The sequence below is a fragment of the Pristis pectinata genome, chromosome 19, assembly GCF_009764475.1.
Source record: "Pristis pectinata isolate sPriPec2 chromosome 19, sPriPec2.1.pri, whole genome shotgun sequence".
NCBI classification, from domain to species: domain Eukaryota; kingdom Metazoa; phylum Chordata; class Chondrichthyes; order Rhinopristiformes; family Pristidae; genus Pristis; species Pristis pectinata.
Genome location: NC_067423.1, coordinates 3,765,067 through 3,785,944, shown reverse-complemented (window position 1 = coordinate 3,785,944; position 20,878 = coordinate 3,765,067). Strand labels below are relative to the sequence as shown.

The 20,878-nt window shown below is 46.0% G+C and overlaps 1 protein-coding gene across 13 annotated transcripts in view; it reads right to left on the bottom strand.

The window, feature by feature from the left end:
• The window catches only part of frmd4a (FERM domain containing 4A), a 562,285-nt gene that overhangs the window by 108,066 nt on the left and 433,341 nt on the right, over positions 1 to 20,878 (bottom strand). For all 13 annotated transcript variants that reach the window (XM_052034015.1, XM_052034013.1, XM_052034024.1 and 10 more), the window contains 3 exons: positions 13,416 to 13,499; positions 6,906 to 6,971; positions 5,971 to 6,028 (listed from right to left, as the gene is read on the bottom strand). In XM_052034015.1, the coding sequence (XP_051889975.1) occupies positions 5,971 to 6,028; positions 6,906 to 6,971; positions 13,416 to 13,499 (208 nt within the window). The remainder of the gene's footprint in view (positions 1 to 5,970; positions 6,029 to 6,905; positions 6,972 to 13,415; positions 13,500 to 20,878) is intronic.

The following is a 20,878-nucleotide window of genomic DNA, read 5'->3' as shown; positions in this document are numbered from 1 at the left end:
ACCAACCCACTGACAGGAATCCCACACATCCCAATTCCTTAATGCTCTCCACATTCCATAGAGCCGTAGAGAAATACAGCACAGAAACGGGCCCTTCAGCCCATTATGCTGTCCATCAATCCTACATTAATCCCATTTTAAAAACAATTTTCTTATTCTCCTCACATTCTCATCAACTTGACCCAAATTCTACCCCTCACCCACACACCAGGGGCAAATTACAGCAGCCAATTAACCTACCAACCCTCATGGAATTAGGATGTGGGAGCAGTCACCAGGAAAACGTGCAAACTCCACACGGACAGCGCCCGAGGTCAGGAATGAACCCGGGTCTCCGGAGCTGTGAGGCAGCGACTCTACCCGCTGTGCCACTGGGCTGCCCTTGAATGGATTCTTGAGCTGAATGGATTCCAATAAATTTGGTTTTCCAATAGATGGTTTTCACGAAAACCAGCCACTCCTCTGTGGATCCATGGACTCTGTCTGCATTTCCTGCTGCCTTGGTAAAGCAGCCAACATAATCAAAGACCCCACCCACCCTGGACATTTTCTCTTCTCCCCCCTCCCATCGGGCAGAAGATACAAAAGCCTGAAAGCACGTACCACCAGGCTCAAGGACAGCTTCTATCCCGCTGTTATAAGATTATTAAACAGACCTCCTGTACGATGAAATGGACTCTTGATCTCACAATCTACCTCGTTATGGCACTTGCACCTTATTGTCTGCCTGCACTGCACTTTCTCTGTAACTGTAACACTTTATTCTGCATTCTGTTATTGTTTTCCCTTGTATGACCTCTATGTACTGATGTGATGAAATGATCTGTATGGATGGTATGCAAAACAAAGTTTTTCACTGTACCTTGGTACATGTGACAATAATGAACCAATTTACCAAATGTAAATAGACCCCTATCAGGAAATACTCTGCACTCAGTCCAGAGGCAGGGACTGGCAATGGTCAAGGCCAGTGAACTGTAAAAGCGTGCACATGAATGCTGCAAGCGTTTGAACAGGTAACAGCACACAGCTTATTGAAAAAGGGCTCAAAAGCTTTATAGTTCTCAATAAGGGAAACCTTCAACTGGTGGCACTGATCATTGGGAGTTTTCGGGGCTCTGTGTAACACCTGCCTCTGAAATTCAGTTCCATTGACTTCAATGGGATTGTTTTTGGGAAACAGGGTATAAAGCAGGCCTACTAAAATCCTGCCTATCTGGCACGAGGTATCCAGCTGTCTCCCTGTTCAGGGGCTGGATTCCAGACATCTCCTGGATTTGAGTGGGAACAGCTCGCTTCCCAACAAAAGGGCCAGGAATGTCTTTAGCAGTCAAGTCATTGAGAATTCCTCCAAATCAAATGCCTTTCACAACCCAGCCATGACCTTCTTGGCTAACCTGACTCTCTGAATAAACATTGCTGGAATTCTCCACGACACTTAAGAAATTAAAGTTGAGCGGTGTACCCCTGCCTGGAGGCTGGATCTAACTCCACCGTATCCTGGATACACATTTCCAAATGCCATCTCGGACAAGAAGAATGTTATTCGTGCATAATGGGGAGCTCGTGTCCATGGGAAGTGCCCGATCACAGGCATTGTATTTTTTATCCCCTTTGGAATGTGATTGACTCCGGGAAGCCAGTTAGTTATTACTCACTGGAGATACAAAAGACTGCAGATGCTGGAATCTAGAGCAATAAAAAGACGATGGAGTAACTCAGCAGGTCGGGCAGCACCTGTGGAGGGAAATGGACAGTAGACGTTTCGGATTGAGACCCTTCATCTGGACTGAAAGATAGAGGGGAGATAGCTGGTATAAAGAGGTGAGGGGTGCCCTACAGGGAAACTTTTACTCCTTGTACTTCCGATCTCTCTGACGGAAATGTCCCAACTGGCAGTAAACTAAAAGAGGTTTTCTCTCCAGTGGAAAAGGATTTGTGATTTCCTAACCCACTTCATTGCCCCGATGCTACCACTCACCACACACACTGGGGATGATGAACAGTGACTGGGTATTAATCTGACTGAAGTGTCGGAGACTGAGACTGAGGGTGACCTTACAGAGGTGTATGAAACCACGAGGGGGCATAGACAGGGGGAATGCACTCGAGTCTTTTTCCCAGGGTTGGGGAATCAGAACTAGAGGGCAACAGGTTTGAGAGAGGGGAGAGGAACTTGAGGGGCTGCTTTTTTTTCCACACAGAGGGTGGTGTGTATGGAACGAGCTGCCAGAGGAAGTGGTTGAGGCAGATACAATAACAACTTCTAAGAGACAGTTGGACAGGTACATGGATAGGAGAGGTTTAGAGGGATATGGGCCAAATGCAGGCAAATGGGTCTAGCTTGGTTGGGGATCTTGGTTGGCATGGACCAATTGGGCCGAAGGGCCTGTTTCCATGCTGTATGACTCTATGACTGATCTGGGTCTACCTGCTGCACCATCTATCGCTTGGTCTTCTTTATTCAATCAACGTCCTCTTACAAATAAATCGTACTGAGGACGGAAAGGGGAACGTGTGGATCTGACTCTGAGGTCAGGGTGGGGCACTCCCTTTTAAAGTATTTATCAGTCTGAACTACGGGACTCAATCCCACAGTGAAAGAAGGGAGGGGTTGCCTGGTGGGTTCAGGAACCACCCACACATGAGCCTGTAAAGGGCTCCAACCTTCCCGGGATGTGTAGTCCAGGGTAAAGTAGACAGATTCAGTGACTCTGTCACAGTAGTTACATGTGTGATTAATGCCAAATAGCCCTTTCAGCAGTAAGTGAATGAACAGGGAGTAAAATATCAGAGATGTCATTTCACTAGATAAAGGCGACTGATTTTTAAGAGCTCTGCATCATAAAATCTGAGAAACTGGCTGAAAATAAATAAAGATGTTCAACCATAAAAACCTGCATTTATATTATCACTCCAGCTTAAAAAATCCCTTGATGTAATCATGAAGAGGCATGCCAGCGCTCTACTTCATTAGGAGTTTGAGGAGATGTGCATGTCATCAAAGACTTTGCAAATTTCTACAGATGTACGGCAGAGAGCATTCTGACTGGTTGCATCACCGCCTGTATGAAGGCTCCAATGCACAGGATCGCAAGAGGCTGCAGAGGGTTGTAGACTCAGCCAGCTCCATCACGGGCACAACCCTCCCCGCCATCGAGGACATCTTCAAGAGGCGGTGCCTCAAGAAGGCGACATCCATCACTGAGGACCCTCACCACCCGGGACATGGTCTCTTCCCGTTACTACCATCAGGGAGGAGGTACAGGAGCTGAAGACCCACACTCAATGATTCAGGAACAGCTTCTTCCCCTCCGCCATCAGATTTCTGAACGGTCCATGAACACTACCTCGTTATTCCTCTTTTGCACTATTTGATTTATTTTTTGGCAACTAATAGCAATTTTTATGTCTTGCACTGTACTGCTGCCGCAAAACAACACATTTCACGACATATGTCAGTGATAATAAACCTGGTTCTGAACCCTAAGGAGGGCCACAGGACTGAAACTAGAAAAAGGCCAAGTGAGGTGTAGGAGTGAACAAACCTGTTGGTGGAAGGGGTGGGTTTTTAGAGGGGGGAGCGGGTGTTTAAGATAAAGCAATGCAGGGAGGGGATTCAGACACTGGACCCTGGAGCACAAGGCATGGTTACCGATGGGTTCACTGCCCAGGGTCCTAAACAGCCCTTCCAGGTGAGGCAGCCATTCATATGCATATCCCCCAGCATTACTTATTGCATCCAGTGCATCACCTCTACGTCGGTGAGACCGGACCCAAGCTGAGCGACCGCTTTGCTGAGCACCTTCGCTCTGTCCCCCGTGACCGTCTGGAGCTCCCGTTCCTAGCCATTTTCATTCCCCTCCCTGTACCCACACCGACCTGCCTGTCCTCGGCCTCCTCCACTGCCGGGGTGGGGCCACACGCAAACTGCGGGATCAGCCCCTCGCATTCCCCCTGGGCAGTCTACAACCCGGCGACATGAACGTTGAGTTCTCCAGTGTTAGGTAACCTGCTCCCCCTTCTGTCCCTTTTCTCTCTCCCCTGTTCCTCCCACACCCACCCCATCCCCCCCTCACCCTGTTTCCTTCCCCAACTGCCCATCACCCACACACCCCTCCCTCTGGGTCCCCTCCCCCCCACTGTTCCCATCTGCCCTCCCCACCCTCACTTGGTTCCATGCCCCACCTTCCTCTCCTATCAGATCCCACCATCGTTGTCACCCCCACCCATCACCTCCCAGCCTCTGTCGCTACTCCCACCCTCCCCCCACCATCTGCCTAGCACCCCCCTCACCTGGATCCACCTATCACCTGCCAGCTCTTGCTCCCCTCCGCCTTTGTATACTGTCTCTCCCCCCCTCTTTCAGTCCAGATGAAGGGTCTCGACCCCAAACGTCGACTGGTATTTTCCCTGCACAGATGCTGCCTGACCCACTGAGTTCCTCCAGCATCTTGTGTGTTGAGGCAGGAGGAAGGGGTTTCAATAAGAATCTTACAATGTAAGGTGCTGGGATAGCAGAAGGCAGGTGAGAGAAGCCTTTAAAGGTCTGAGGAAGATTACCTTCTCCCCAAGGGTAGTCGGAACCTGTAACGGACTGTCTGTAAAAACCGTGGAGGCAGGGACTTTCACAGCCTTCAAGAGGCATCTGGACGAATTGCCGAGGTATAGTAGGCTATGGACCGAGGTTAATGTAGGTGGGTATTTGAGGGTTGGCATGGATGTGGTGGGCCGAAGGGCCTGCTTCTGTGCTGTAAGGCTGCATGATTTTACCTGCATTGCCATAGCACTTTTCTTGTGCTTTTCAGGATGAGCCAAGGTGCTGCACAGTCAATGAAGTACTGTTGGCCACCGTAGTAAAGTAGGAAATGAGGCAGTCACTGTGAGCACAGGAAGCTGCCACAAACAGCTCTGTGACGACAACCGGATAAACATTTGGGGTGAGGAACAAGCAGGAGAACTCCCCCGTCCTTCTCCGTAGTGGGTCCATGGGATCTGTCATGCCCGCCCGAGAGAGCAGACAGGCCTCAGGTGGCACCGCCCACAGGGCAGCACTCCCTCAGTACTGCACAGGGGAGTCAGCCTAAGTCTGACCATGGACTTGAACCCACAACTTTCGGGCTCAGAGTGAACCACTGATTCCAGGCTCAGTAGTTCTGTGGGAATTAGGTAAATGGTGGGGATAATGAGAATGGCTGAGGATTGAATAAGCTGTAAGTTGTGGAGGCTGGAAGGGTTTTGGAATGTTTGAGTCTGGGGGTGATGGAGGCATTTTGAAAGTTCAGGGTGCAGACACTGGGGGGAAACGGGCATTGTGCCAGAAATGGCATAATCAAAGACCCCACCCACCCCAGACGTTCTCTCTTCTCCCCTCTCCCATCGGGCAGAAGATACAAAAGCCTGAAAGCACGTACCACCAGGCTCGAGGACAGCTTCTATCCCACGGTTATGACTATTGAATGGTCCCCTAGTACAATAAGATGGTCTCTTAACCTCACAATCTACTTCGTTATGATCTTGCACATTATTGTCTGCCTGCACTGCACTTTCTCTGTAGCTGTGACACTTTATTCCGAATTGTTACTGTTTTACCTTGTCCTACCTCAATACGCTGTGTAATGAATTGATCTGTACGAACGGTATGCAAGACAGGTTTTTCACTGTACCTCGGTACAAGTGACACTAATAAACCAATTCCAGAAGTGGGGGCGGGACGTATGGCTCAGAGAGAAGGAGAAGGTCATCCTATCCAACAGCTTGGGTCTGCATCCTGTGGAGTTTAGAAGAATAAGGTGTGGTCTTACTGAAACATAGAAGATCCTAAGGGAGCTTGACAAAGTATATGTTGAGATGTTTCCACTAGTGGGAGAGTCTCAAATGAGGAGATATTGTTTAAAGACAAGGAGTCAGTCATTAGGATGAAAACGTCGTATTAAAATATAGCATGAATAGATATAAAAAATACAGTACCTTTACTGCATAATAGTGGACTCCATAGGTTGGAAGAGATTCTGCAATGCTCATGTAACTAGGATAAAGAAGAAGCATTAGATTCAGATTAGTTACTCGTCAAATACACCAGGGTGCAATGAAATTCCTTGCACGCGTGAAGCTCGCAGAGTAAACAGTGTACATGGTAATGATAAATACAGCAACAAGCACAAAACAGCAGAATGGTGCAAAGAATTGCAGTACATTCTGAAGTAGTGCAAAAAGAAATGCTGAAGTGAGAATAACGGAATAGCAGAGAGAGAGAGTTAAGGGTCTGAGTTAAGAGGTAGAGTTAGGAGTCCGAGACCGTGGCAGCACCACCGGGAAGGGGATGTGAGAGAAGGGACTGGTTCAGAAGGCTGACCGAAGCTGTTCTTGAGTCTGGTCATTGGCACTGAAACAGCTCTGATTTTCTCCCCCCCCCCCCCCCCCCCCAGTGCTATCAAAAGCATTGAAACAATGAGCCTGCTGATTCATCAATCTCGTAAAAGAATGTGTCAAATGAAAAGTGGCATTGAAAGACCAAAGCAAACCAAAGCCATTTCAAAGTAAGACAAATTAGCAACATCCTGCAAGAAACTAAACATCTTATGATACTATCAAACAACATCAACAGGAATATAAATGGGTCTCTCATTGCACTTGAAAGGATGGAAGTGATAAATCTGGAAATTACATTTGTGATGTTATGACACAAAATATGTGATCAAATCACATTTCTCCTAGTTCAACAGAGGTGTCACACTATTTAATTTGAATAGTTTAATCCTTTCTCTAAAGTGTTGGGAGAAAATGACTTTAGAAAACCTGTTGCTTTAGAGACCCTGCTAGAAGTAATGTCCAGCATTTTCCTTCTCAATAGGTCGTGTTCCATAAAGCATCAGTTACAATCTTCCATTCAACGCAGGACTTACTTAACGATAGCTTGTCCTCTTGTTTGTCCAGTCACCTTCTTGTAATGTTCAATCACTCGATCCTCACTAGAAGTTACCAAACAACAAAGATTTTGTATTAAACCTACAGTTTCTGACGTGGTGAAATTGTCACATGGTCAAAGTAACTGCCCGTTTAAAATGTGATGGAAAACTGCTGACGGGCACGCAATTTCTCTTTGTCCCTTGGACCGCTTGGGGAGAGACAGTGACAGACAAGGAGAGTGGGGACCTGAGGCACAGCAGAAACACACAGACAGGAAGTAAGAAGAGAAAATACTGGAAACACTCATAATCAAGGACCCCCCACACCCTGGACATTCTCTCTTCTCCCCCCGTCTATCAGGGAGAAGATACAAAAGCTTGAAAACATGCACCACCAGGCTCAAGGACAGCCTCTAATGGACTTCCTGTACGATAAAGGTGAACTCTTGATCTCTCAGTCTACCTCACTGTGGCCCTTGCACCTTATTGTCTGCCTGCACTGCACTTTCCCTGTAACTGTAACACTTTATTCTGCATTCTGTTTTGTTTTACCTTGTACTACCTCGACGTACTTATCTTTGGAATGATCTGTATGGGTGGCACGCAGACAAAAGCTTTTCACTGTATCTCGGTACACGTGACAATAATAAACCAATTACCAGTTCAGGCAGCATCTGTGGAAAGAGAAACAGGTCTGCAACTTAAAACATTAACTCTGTTTCTCTCTGTGGAGGGAAATGGACGGTCGACGTTTCAGGTCGAGACCCTTCATCGGGACTGGAGAGCAAGAGGGGAGATGGTCGGTATAAAGAGGTGAGGGGAGGGGGTGGAGCAAGAGCCGGCAGGTGATAGGTGGATCCAGGCGAGGAGGAGGGTGGTAGGCAGGTGGAGGGTGGGAATGTTGTCAGAAGCTGGGAATCGATAGGCGGAAGTGACAAAGAGCTGAAGATGATATTTGTCACCTCCACCTATCACGTCCCAGCTTCTGACAACATTCCCACCCTCCATCTGCCTATCACCCCCCCTCCCCCCTCACCTGGATCCACCCATCACCTGCCGGCTCTTGCTCCACCCCCTCCCCTCACCTCTCTATACCGGCTCTCTCCCCTCTGTCTTTCAGAAGGGTCTCGACCCGAAACGTCGACTATCCATTTCCCTCCACAGATGCTGCCCGACCCGCTGAGTTCCTCCAGTGTTTTGTGTGGGTGGAAGTTGTTGCTCTTAGTTACAACTAAGGTTCAATCGATCACACTCCTGTTTTTAAATTCAAAGTTAAGGATGTGACGTATGGGACATAATGTTATGACTGATTCTCCACTTTGGGAGTGCTGCACTGTTGAAGGCACTATCCTTTCCACGAGACACTACATCAATGTCCTGACCGTTATCTCACGTAGATATGAAGGAAGAGCAGGGGAATTCTTCCCCAGTCCTCATCTCCTCCGTTTGCAATTCGAATGCACAGGAACGTGAGAAGCTGCAGAGAGCAGTGGACTCTGCCCAATACATCACGGGCACATCCCTCCCCACCATCGGGAGTATCCACAGGAGGCGCTGCCTCAAGAAGGCAACATCCATCATCAAAGATCCCCACCATCCGGGCCATGGGAGCTCCCATCGGGCAGGAGGTACAGAAGCCTGAAGTCCCACACCACCAGGTTCGGGAACAGCTACTTCCCTTCAACCATTCGGTTCTTGAACCAACCGGCACAACCTGAATTACTACCTCAGTACAGCAACACCGGGACCACTCTGATCATTTTGCACTAAAATAGACTTTGTTTTTTGTTCAACTTGTGTTCTTTCTTGTAAAAATGTGTACAATTTAAATTATGTTTTTCTTGTAAATGCTGCCTCTATGATACTAATGTGCCTGTGATGCTGCTGCAAGTAAGTTTTTCATTGCACCTGTGCACACATGGACTTGTGCATCTGACAATAAACTCGACTTTTGACTTTAGACATTCCTTAGGAGCCTCGATCAACATTACTGAAACAGATTAGTTGGTTACAACTGCATTATTCTTTGTGGGAGCTTGCTGAGCACAAATTGGCAGTAACAGTAACTACAGTGCAGAAGCACTTCACTGGCTGTGAAACCCACTGAGGCCCACAAAGGCTGAGAGGCCATTTGCTCCATTGTAGTTGTGCTAGCTCATTGCTGGAACAATCAAAATAAGTACCGTGACTGTTCCCTTTGTATAAAGCCTTGGAGTGTTCCTTAGTTCGGTTTTGCCTGGTGTAAAATTCAATGGTGCTTGCCTCACCAGTTGCCATGGTGACCACCACAAATGACGTCATGATGTCCTCCAACCTCAGGTGATCACAAGGAACTTTTCGGAAGCACAGTTATTGTTGTAACGCAGGAAATACGAGAGCTAGAGTCTGTTCTCCGACGTTGTGGAGCTCAGAGCACCGGGGACAGCCCCCCTGCTGTTCAAAATGGAATCTGTATCGACCTGGGAGAACAGAAGTCCTCAGGTGGAAGGTGGCACAGCACTCCCTCAGTTCTGGACAAGGACCTGATAAAGAGGCAAAGGACGACCCCAAGGCTCATAGGGGGCTGTTTAATTTCGAGCACTACCACAACAATAAAACCTACATTTATATAGCACCATTAATAACAGAGGGATACCAAGATGCTCCACAGCAGCCTTACCAAACACAGCAGATGTAGCTTCGATTTACCCTGTCCACAGTGTCCACATCAACCAGCTTCCCATCAATGCTGTCATACCTCTCCACATACAAGGTGATTGTAGCTGTGATGGTTACATAAACTTTTCTAGCTTATGGAACGTAGACCAGTACAGCACAGGAACAGGCCCTTCCGCCCACAATGTTGTGCCGAACTAATTAAGTTAATGACACCTAATCCCTTCTCTTTGCACATGGTCCCCATCCCTCCATTCTCTGCACATTCAAGTGCCTGTCTAAGAGCCTCTTAAACACCTCTATTGTATCTACCTCCACCACCATTTATTATTCTTTGAAGGGCAGGCTTTGGACTACATGTAAGATCAGATAACATAAGATTTCTTTATTAGTCACATGTACACCGAAACACACAGGGAAATGCATCTTTTGCGTAGAATGTTCTGGGGGCAGCCCGCAAGTGTCGCCACGCTTCCGGCGCCAACATAGCACGCCCACAACTTCCTAACCCGTACGTCTTTGGAATGTGGGAGGAAACCGGAGCACCCAGAGGAAACCCACGCAGACACGGGGAGAACGTACAAACTCCTTACAGACAGTGGCCGGAATTGAACCCAGGTCGCTGGCGCTGTTATAGTGTTATGCTAACCACTACTCTGTGGGAAAAATACAAGAAGCTTTGGGCTGCCTTGAGACAAGCAGAAAGGTTCAACATGGTCCCTGTTGTCACCGTTTTATGCCTTGTAAATGCATTCCACCTCAAGTATCATAATGGTGACCCTGGACACATTGAGAGTGTCTCTGCAGTGGATGTTATTGCTAACAGCAGACACCATTAGTTGTATAATACCTTAAGCATTATCTCAGCTGTTCCCTTGGAGTCAGGACAACAACTGGGGCACCCTCCAGCTGCCTAAATACACATCCTGCAGTTCTTCGCCTGAAGCTAGGGCTTTACTCCTGATCTCAGGATAAGGCTTTGGGTGCTTAGGATGAAGGGGGGCTGCTGATGGGGTCTGGGTTAGAGCAGAGGGTGATGAAAGTCTGAAACTCACTGCCTGAAATGGTGGCGGATGTAAAAACCCACAGTCTGCTTGCAAAGTACTTGGATGGCCCACAGTGAACGGCAGGTTCACAGACTGAGGGCTAGGAGGTAGAATTAGCCTCAATGGTTCCTCTCGTCAAATGTGGACACACTGGGGTAAATAGCCTCCTCCTGTGCTGTTAATGTTGACAATTCTTTAGGGTCTGACTGTGCTGCCTTCTGTAGCCCTGCCAGCAGCTGATGGGATTGGAATAAATGAGCAAGAAAGGGTAGGGTAAATGGGGAAAATGCAGTCAAGGAAAGCAGTGCAGGGACCCGAGTCCTGGCGGTGATCGAGATACAGGTTAGGACTGAGGAAAAGTGGTGATTTTCGGCCCCTTTAACTTAGATTTCCAATCAATGTATTCAGATTGTATTCAGACCCCCACCAATTTTTACTGATACATCATAGAAAGCATCCTGTCTGGTTGCATCATGGCTTGGTACGGCAACAGCTCTGCCCGTGACCACAAGTAACTGCAGAGAGTTATGGACACAGCCCAGCACATCACGGAAACCAGCCTCCCCTCCATGGACTCTGTCTACACTTCCCGCTGCCTCGGTAAAAGTCAGCATAATCAAAGACCCCACCCACCTTGGACATTCTCTCTTCTCCCACCCCCCCATCAGGCAGAAGATACAAAAGCCAGAAAGCACATACCACCAGGCTCAAGGACACCTTCTATCCTGCTGTTATAAGACTATTGAATGGTCTCCTAGTACGATAAGATGGACACTTGATGTCACAATCTACCTCGTCATGACCCTTGCACCTTATTGTCTGCCTGCACTGCACTTTCTCTGTAACTGTAACACTTTATTCTGCATTCTGTTATTGTTTTCCCTTGTACTACCTCAATGCACTGTGTAATGAATTGATCTGTATGGATGGTATGCAAGACAAGTTTTTCACTGTACCTCAGTACATGTGACAATGATAAACCAATTCAATTCAAAGACTGATTTAAAGAGAGTGCACTGTGATGTACAGGTAATGCTCAAGGCTAAGCAAGAGAAGACTGCTTACACAGATCAGGAGTGGGTCAGACATAATGGACACAAATTATCCTGGAAACAGACCTCACCCCAACTACAGGGAAGCCTTTACTCCTTGTACTTCCGATCTCTCTGACGAAAATGTCCCAATTTGGCAGCAAATTAAACAGGTTTCTCTCCAGTGGAAAAAGGATTTGTAATTTCCCAAACCCACTTCATTCCCCCAGATGCTACCACTCACCCACACACTGGGGATAATTTACAGCGGCCACTTTAACAGTGATTGGATATCAATCTGACTGAATCAGGAACTGCGTTGGAGACACAGTTGTGGGGATAGGTTTAAGGTGAGAGAGGAAAGATGCAAAGGAGACACATGAGACTGCTGAATCTGGAGGAACACTAAAGGCGCTGGAGGAACTCAGGGGGTCGGGCAGCATCTGTGGAGGGAGATGGACAGTCGATGTTTCAGGTGGAGACCCTTCATAGAGTCACAGAGCACTACAGCACAGAAACAGGCCCTTCGGCCCATCTAGTTCATGCCGGCCTGGTTTTCTGCCTCGTCCCATCTACCTGCACCCGGACCATATCCCTCCTAACTCCTCCCATCCATGTACCTATCCAAACCTCTCAAATGTGCCAATTGAAGCCACATCCACCAATTCCGCTGGCAGCTCGTTCCACACTCACACCACCCTCTGAGTGAGTTCCCCCTCAGATTCCCCTTAAATATTTCACCTTTCACCCTAAACCTATGACCTCTAGATCTAGACCTCTGGTCCAGGTGAAGGGTCTTGACTTGGAACATCAAAGATTTAAAGGAGATCCGAGGGGCAGGTTTTTTCTCCCTGAGGGTGGTGGGTGTATGGAACAAGCTGCCAGACAAGGTGGTTGAGGTGGGTATCATTCCAACAGTTAAGAGACATTGGGGAGGCATGTGGATAGGAAACGTTTAGAGGGATACGGGCCAAAAGCAGGCAACTGGGACCAGCTCATGGAGGCAACTTGGCATGTCGGCATGGACGAGTTGGGCCGAAGGGCCTGTCTCCATGCCGTACAATTCGGTGACTCTATTCCATGCTCCTGTTGGAAGGGAGCAAAACAACATTTGTTTTCCTGGACTGGGTCGGATTTGGGGTCGGTAGTTTGGTGGATCTGGGGACGTGGTTTGGGGGATGTGGGGGGTGTGGGGGGTGGTTTGGGGGACGTCGGGGGTGGTTTGGGGGTGTGGGGGGTGGTTTGGCGAATGTGAGGGGAGGGTGGTTTGAGAGGTGCCTCAGTGACCTGAGAACTCCTAATCGAGCAAGGGTCTGAGGTGCTACACTGACCGTTTGTTGATCTGTGCCCTATTTTCCTGACTAAATACCCCTGGCGTGCTTTAGATTGCCAAATTCCACAGAGAGCTGGGAAGATGCTCTCCAATTACAGACTGTGCTACAAATGACAACAGTAATGTGAAAGGTAACTCAGAAAGAGGAGATACAATCAACATCACACAGTAACAAAGACCCAGTGAAGACAAAACACAGTGAATTCTGCTCTGAGACCAACGTGAGCCCCGTTCACTCACGTATTATGAAGCCACTTTCATAAAACCCTGATAACTCACTTCAGCTGCAGAGTTACTTGTAAGGGACTGCAAACATAAAATTCACAATTACGCGTTTGATTTTGTCAGTTGCTGTTATTGAGCATCATACAAAGGCTCCACAAAATGAGAACATTCGATTAAAGCGACAGTCATCCAAATAAAGAAAGGAGATGGTGCTTACCAATAGGCGAGAGATGGATGCTCCTTCAGTGCCTGGGTTGGGAGCACGGGAAGTTTCTTTAGATCAGCTCTTGTGACTTCATTACTGAAACAAAATATTGGAAAGGATATCAAGTTTATACTGAAACCATGATCTGTAGTGTATGAACAAGAACAGATGGAACACACTGAAAGCCTGCATCTGTTCCTTTTTAGTTAAATAGGAACAGTTTATAACAAGCGTCACCTCGAGTAGGTTTAAAAGAATCTTCAATAGCATTTTTCTTTAATTGAAAAAAAAATTGCTGTGTGTCTCACAAGTTGTGTGGTCGGGATAGATTCCACCTCACTTCCTCCTTACAGCTGGCTGGGACCTTTCCAACAAAGGCATTTTCTTGTCCAGTTCAGCAGGGATTCAGCAAATCACGTTCCTCGAGGTGATCTGGAGTTTGCTGATGCCCGGGAAGGGTGTTCCGCAGAAGGGAGGGGGCTTGAGCGATGAAGAGAACTAGCCAGGGCTGTGTGGAATGGGCAGAGAGTCCCTGACGGTTTCAAACCATGATTGTTTGCAAGCACAATGCTGACCTTGTCTGGGCAACAGTAGGCCAATTTACAAAGCCATGATTTCTTTACATCCCGGGGCTCTGTGAAAATAGTCTGGATTTGTACAACCCTGAGTGCCTAACAGTTGCCCATGTAACTTTGAAACTCCATTTTACAGAGCTTGTGTCTTATACATACCAACAACCTGTTTGACAATGCCCATACCCACACTCAGCCACTGGCTCCAGTCTGTATCACCCCCGCCATTACATCTACACTACACCATCGCCGAACTCTTTAACCTCCTTCCAGAATAATTTATAAGTTATGCGAGGTGAAACCTGATCAAGGCTGGTCTTGCCTGAGCTCAGTGACCCCACTGAGAAGCAGCAGTCTTGGATTCTGGCTGTTGTTTTAAATGGTATTAAGGAGTGAAATCTAATCGGGTCTTCGTCCGCACAAGTTGTTTATACTTCATTGTGCAGACAGCTGCTTAAGCCACAGGCTGCTGCCTTTGTGTGCACAAGTAATGTAGTACTAAACCCAGGGATTCACGAGTCTCTGCCCAAAGTTTCTGAGACGTTCGAAGACAAAGTAACTCAGAATCGGCAAACGTGGCTAGATCCAAAAGGTTATTTTACACTGCACTTTTAAGGTAGTAAAGTGTCCCAAAGAGCCACAGAGAAGTGTTCACAGAATCACAGAATTGTTTCAGTGTAGAAGGAAGCCATTCAACCCATTGAGCCAGTGCCAGCTCCTATTAGAACAATCCCATCAGTCACAGTGGAAAGCATTCTGACTGGTTGTATCACGGCCTGGTATGGAAGCTCCAATGCACAGGAACGTGAGAGGCTGCAGAGAGTGGTAGGACTCAGCCAGTTCCATCACGGGTACAGCTCTCCCCACCATCGAGGACATCTACAAGAGGCGACGTCTCAGGAAGGCAACATCCACCATCAGGGACCCCCACCATCCGGGCCGTGCCCTCTTCTTGATGCTGCCGTCAGGCATGAGGTACAGGAGCCTGAAGACCCCACACCTCAAGGTTCAACAACAGCTTCTTCCCCACTGTTCTTGAACCCACCTGAAAAGCATTAATTCTACCTCCAACTGTATTTCCCTCAACTCACACTAATGTTGTTATGTCTATTTTTGCTCGCATGTAAGTTATATATAATTTATATTAATTTAAGTTTATGTTAACTTCTGTTTGTCATGTACTGTGCTGCAAAAAGCTAACTTTCATGGCATTTATACCCTATGTACGAATGGCTATGACAATGAACTTGATTTGAACTCTTTCCCCAAATGCCCATCCAACTCCCATTTGAAGCCTTTGTTTCCAACCTCCACGGACAGTTTGTTCTCCATCAGAACAACTCTCTGCTTCAAGAAGATTCCCCTCGTAACCTCTTGAATCTCTACCCAGTTCCATCTACCCATCATCCACACCCTCTGCCCACTGGGTCCCCCCCCACCAACTGTTCCCACCTGCCCTCCCCACCTCCCTCACTTGGTTCCACTCACCACCTTAGAGGAATTCCCATCAGATTCCCCCATCTGCAGCCCTTTGTTGCCTCCACCAATCACCTGCCAGCTTCTGTCGCTAACTCCACCCCTCTGTCTGTCACCTGACTCCATCTACCAATCAACCCTTCCTCACCCGGATCCACCTATCGCTTGCCAGCTCCTGCCTCAGCCCTCCCCCTCACCTCTTCATACTGGCTATCTCCCCCGTACACTCAGTCCTGAAACGTTGACCATCCCTCTGCCTCCACAGATGCTGCCTGACCCACTGAGTTCCTGTAGGAGATTGTAGCTCCACACCCCAGCATCTGCAGTCTCTTGTATGTCTCTTGAATCCCTCATCCATTCTATTACAAACTGGTTGCATTGTGGACCAGAGGTGTTACCCTTGGATAAACAGAAAGTCACCAGATGGGCCAAATATGTAAAGTGAATGAAAGAGGTGCAGATCAATGGGTGGCCCAGCGAGTAGAGTCACTGTCCCACAGCTCCAGAGACCCAGGTTCGATCCTGACCTCAGGCGCTGTCTGTGTGGAGTTTGCACGTTCTCCCTGTGACTCCGTGGGTTTCCCCCGGGTGCTCGGGTTTCCTCCCACATCCCAAAGGGGTGCAGGTTGCTAAGTTAATTGCTCCTAGTGTGGAGTGGTAGAATTTGGGGGGAGTTGATGAGAATGTGGGGTAAAGAAAAAAATTAGAATGAATGTAGGATTAGTGTAAATGGTTGGTTGATGGTGAGGGTGGACTCAATGGGCTGAAGGGCCTGTTTCTGTGCTGTATCTCTCTGTGACTCTATAATACATTCAAGGTCACTGATAGTACAAAGCTGGGAGACAGTGTGGACAGCAGAGTGCAGACAGGCTTCTGGGATGGGGGATATGGATAGGCAAAGTGAATGGGCAAGGGTATGGCACATAATGTGAAAAAAAGTGAGGGCATCCTCTTTAAAAATATATTTTTTTAAAATGGTGAGAGATCGAAAGGTATTGCTGTTCAAAGGAGCCTGCATGTCCTTGTGTATGAATCACTGAAAGGTATCATGCAGATACAGTAAGCAATTTAGTACAAGAAGATTTGAGTACACAATTACAGAGGACATACTTTAATTGTATAGAAGCTGGAATGATAATTCACCAGATTGATTCCCGGGATGGCGAGTTTGTCTGATGAGGAGGGATTGAGTAGACTGGGCCTGTACCCCTTAGAGTTTAGAAGAATGAGAGGTGATTGCATTGAAATGTACAAAATTCTCAATAATACAATCTAAAGTTAGGCAAGGCCTAACCATCCTTTTTTAGTTTTTGTAAATATTTCTTACTTAGCCTTGGGTTTTTATTCTGCCAAATATATGAACGAATTTTAGAATCAATAGTGTCAAAAAAAGATTTCGGAACAAAAGTTGGAATCGCTTGAAATAAATATAAAAATTTTGGTAAAATAGTCATCTTAACCGCATTAATTCGGCCTACCAATAATAGAGACCATTTAGTAAATAAGGTTTAACATGGTCAATTAAAGGCAGTAAATTAGCTTTAAATAAGTCCTTATGTCTCTTAGTAATTTTAACACCTAAATACATAAAATAGTCAGTTACCAATCTAAAAGGTAATTGGCTATAAATTGGAATTTGCATATTTAATGGAAAAAGTTCACTCTTATTAAAATTTAATCTATAGCCAGAAAAAACACTAAACTGATCTAATAGTGATAGTACTGCGGGGATAGATTCCTCTGGATTAGAAATATAAAGTAACAGGTCATCTGCGTAAAGAGATATCTTATGAATCTTCTGTCCACGAGTAATACCACATATATTTGAAGAATCCTGAAATGCAATAGCCAAAGGTTCTAAAGCAATATCAAATAATAAAGGGCTTAATGGGCAGCCTTGTCTAGTACCTCGAAAAAACCTAAACAAAGGAGATCTTTGATTATTAGTAAGTATTGAAGCCATAGGTGCATAATAAATCATTTTAATTGCAGATATAAATTTAGGACTAAAATTGAATTTTTGAAGTGTACTGAATAGATATTCCCATTCGACTCTGTCAAACGCCTTTTCAGCATCTAGTGAAACAACACATTCTGGAATTTGGGATGAAGGGGTATATATAATATTCATTAATCTCCTAATGTTAAAATGTAGATAACGATTCTGAATAAATCCTGTCTGGTGTTCAGAGATAATTTGTGGAAGAACCTTTTCCAATCTAAAGGCCAATATTTTGGAAAATATTTTGGAATCTACATTTAATAAAGAAATAGGTCTATAAGATGCACAATCAGTGGGATCTTTATCCTTTTTAAGAATTAAAGTAATAGTTGCTTCATAGAAAGATTGTGGTAGTTTACCCACTGATAGGGCATCTTTAAAAATTTTGGCTAACCAGGGAACAAGATTATCAGAAAAGGATTTAAAAAAGGTGATCGCATTGAAATGTACAAAATTCTTATAGGGCTTCACAGGGTAGATAAGGATCGCCTTGGGTGGATGTCTAGAAAAAGGGCTCACTTTCTCAAAATAAGAACCAACAAGCAATCTGCTGGAGGAACAAACAAGAAGATGCTGGAGGAACTCAGTAGGCCAGGCATCTCTGGATGTGGAGTTCCTCCAGCATCTTGTTGTTTTTTCATCAAGATTCCAGCATCTGCAGTTTCTCTGATCTGCTGGAGGAACTCAGCGGGTCGAGCAGCATCTGTGGGGGGGGGAAGAAATTATCGACATTTCAGGTCGAAATCCTGCATCAAATGTCGATAATTGTAGACCCAAAATGTCGACAATTCCTTTCCTCCCACAGATGCTGCTTGACCCGCTGAGATCCTCCAGCAGATTGTGTGTTGCTCCAGATTCCAGTGTCTGCAGCCTCTTGTGTCTCAATAAAAGGGGACTGATCTCAGAAGAAACTTCTTCACCCAGAGTGTGGCTCAAAACATCTGTGGAATCTTGGTCACTGAATATATTCAAGGCAAAGACTGATGGTTTTTTAGATGTTAAGGGAATCAAGGATGTGGGATCAGTGGCATTGAGATAAAGGATTAAATCCATCAGCTTGTTCCCATGAATGACATGGTGGCAAAAATCAAATAGCCAAAAGGATAATAGAACAGATAAACAGCATTCACTGGACCTAAAAGATGGTGACAGATCAAAGAGCCAGGAGAAGTACGAGCTTAAGTTTCATCCAAATTAAAAAGCGGCAACGTTATTTATTTGTTCAGGGAAGTGGGTGAAGCTGACAATGCCAAGCGTTTATTGCTCATCCTTAATCGACCCAGTATTGAGGAGGCAGTTAAAAGTAGGCCTGGAATCACAGGCCGGCTTGGGACAGTAGAAAATGAAGTGAACCAGATTGGTCGTTATAACAATCCATCGTTCCTTGGCTCCACTTACTTCGTTTAAGCTAAAGTCCATATTTATTTAATTACTCGAGTTTTAAATTTCTGGGCTGCTGTGATGTGACTTGAGCTCATGTGTTCAGATCAATGGGCCTAGCCTCTAGCTCCTAATACCAGTAACTGAACGGCTACACCATCAGACCACAACTGCCACGATACATCTCTGACCACAAATGAACATTGCTGAACCCTTTTAACAATCCACCAAAATTAAGGAAACACTATTAAAATGTTCTAAATTTTATCAAAGTGTACTCCCCTCTAGTATTTAGTTACAGGACATTTTATTCAAGCTTCAAAGCAATTCCTAATTGGGGCACAGTAACTTTTATATTCAAGTGACTAAATGTTGCTTTATGAAGTTTAAAATATACAAAGAATTCTTTCTTGACTCAGAGTGTGCTGATCTGAACAAACAATTTGTAACAGGAATCATTTAGCATTTATGAATTGTGACCATCTGCTCTTTCACCACATCTCTCTCCAATGTGTTTTCTGACTTCAACTTTGTTCAAATTAAGTTATATTTCACCTAGAGTACAATGTAATCCTTAGCACAGGATTGTTTAAAAGACTCGTAGATAGGCACAAGGCACGGTAGTGTAGTGGTTAGCGTAACGCTATTACAGCACCCGCGACCCGGGTTCAATTCTGGCCATTGTCTGTAAGGAGTTTGTACGTTCTCCCCGTGACTGCGTGGGTTTCCTCCGGGTGCTCCGGTTTCCTCCCACATTCCAAAGGCGTACGGGTTGGGAAGTTGTGGGCATGCTACGTTGGCGCCAGAAGTATGACAACACTTGCAGGCTGCCCCCAGAACACTCAATACAAAAGATGCATCTCACTGCGTGTTTCTGGGTAACGATTGCTGACTTTTTATTGAAGACTGCCTTATAATGACAGCCTCCAGCAACACCGGAATGCACCCTCATTCACGCAGAAAGATAATAAGTGAAGTCAGTGTCGTTGAAGGATAATGGAGGGTCAGGAAGAGCACAATGTGATACAGGAAACTATCATGGTGGGGGATGTCCTGTCTCACCAGACATACCAACTGAATGACTCTGTGGAAGATATAACTGATATTTGTCCTTCCCATTATATTTAGTCCTTGGAAAAAGCACAGACCCTTGGGAATATTTCAGGGCAATAGGTGGAAGTGAAACGCAGCTTTCGAGCACTTTAGCTGCTTGTTGTATGTTCATCATTTCCGATTAATGGCAATCGCTTTACCGTAAACTGAAATATTAATGACTAAAGCAGGAACCTCTCTAATGGTCTGGAATGAGTTACAGGCAAAGATAATTGCAGAAGAATTGGCAAAGCTATAATTGTTACTTCAAAGAGATATAATTTTCAACAAACCAAGTAAATTATCAATAAATACAAAGCATACTTTGCAATAATAATAAGACATAAAGTGATTGTATGAGATCCTGAGGGGCCTTGACCAGGTAGTTTTGGAGAGCATGTCTCCTCCTATGGGAGAAGCAAGAGCGAAGGGTCACTTTGAAAAATAGGTTGTTATATTAAGACAGAGATGTAGTAATTTTTTTCCTCTTAGGAAGTTGTGGTCTTTGGAACCTTCTCAGTCAAACAGCAGTGGAAGCAGAGGTAAGTGGATTACTTAGCAACAAACAATCTGCTGGCGGAACTCAGCGGGTCGAGCAGCATCTGTGGGGGGAGAGGAACTGTCGAAGTTTCAGGTCAAAACCCTGCATCTTGCGCTATCTTGACCTGAAACGCCAACAACTCCTTTCCTCCCACAGATGCTGCTCGACCCACTGAGTTCCTCCAGCAGATTGTTTGTTGCTCCAGATTCCAGCGTCTACTGTCTCTGGTGTCTCCGAAGTGGATTCTCTGATGGAAGGTGCATGGTTATTGGGAGTGGGTGGGAATGCAGAGCTGAGGTTACCATCAGATGAGCCACGATCTTGTTGAAAGGTGCAGCAGACTCGGGGACTGAGTTGCCCACTCCTGTCCTGAATTTCTATGTGTGCTCGTGTGTAGGACCAAACCCTCTCC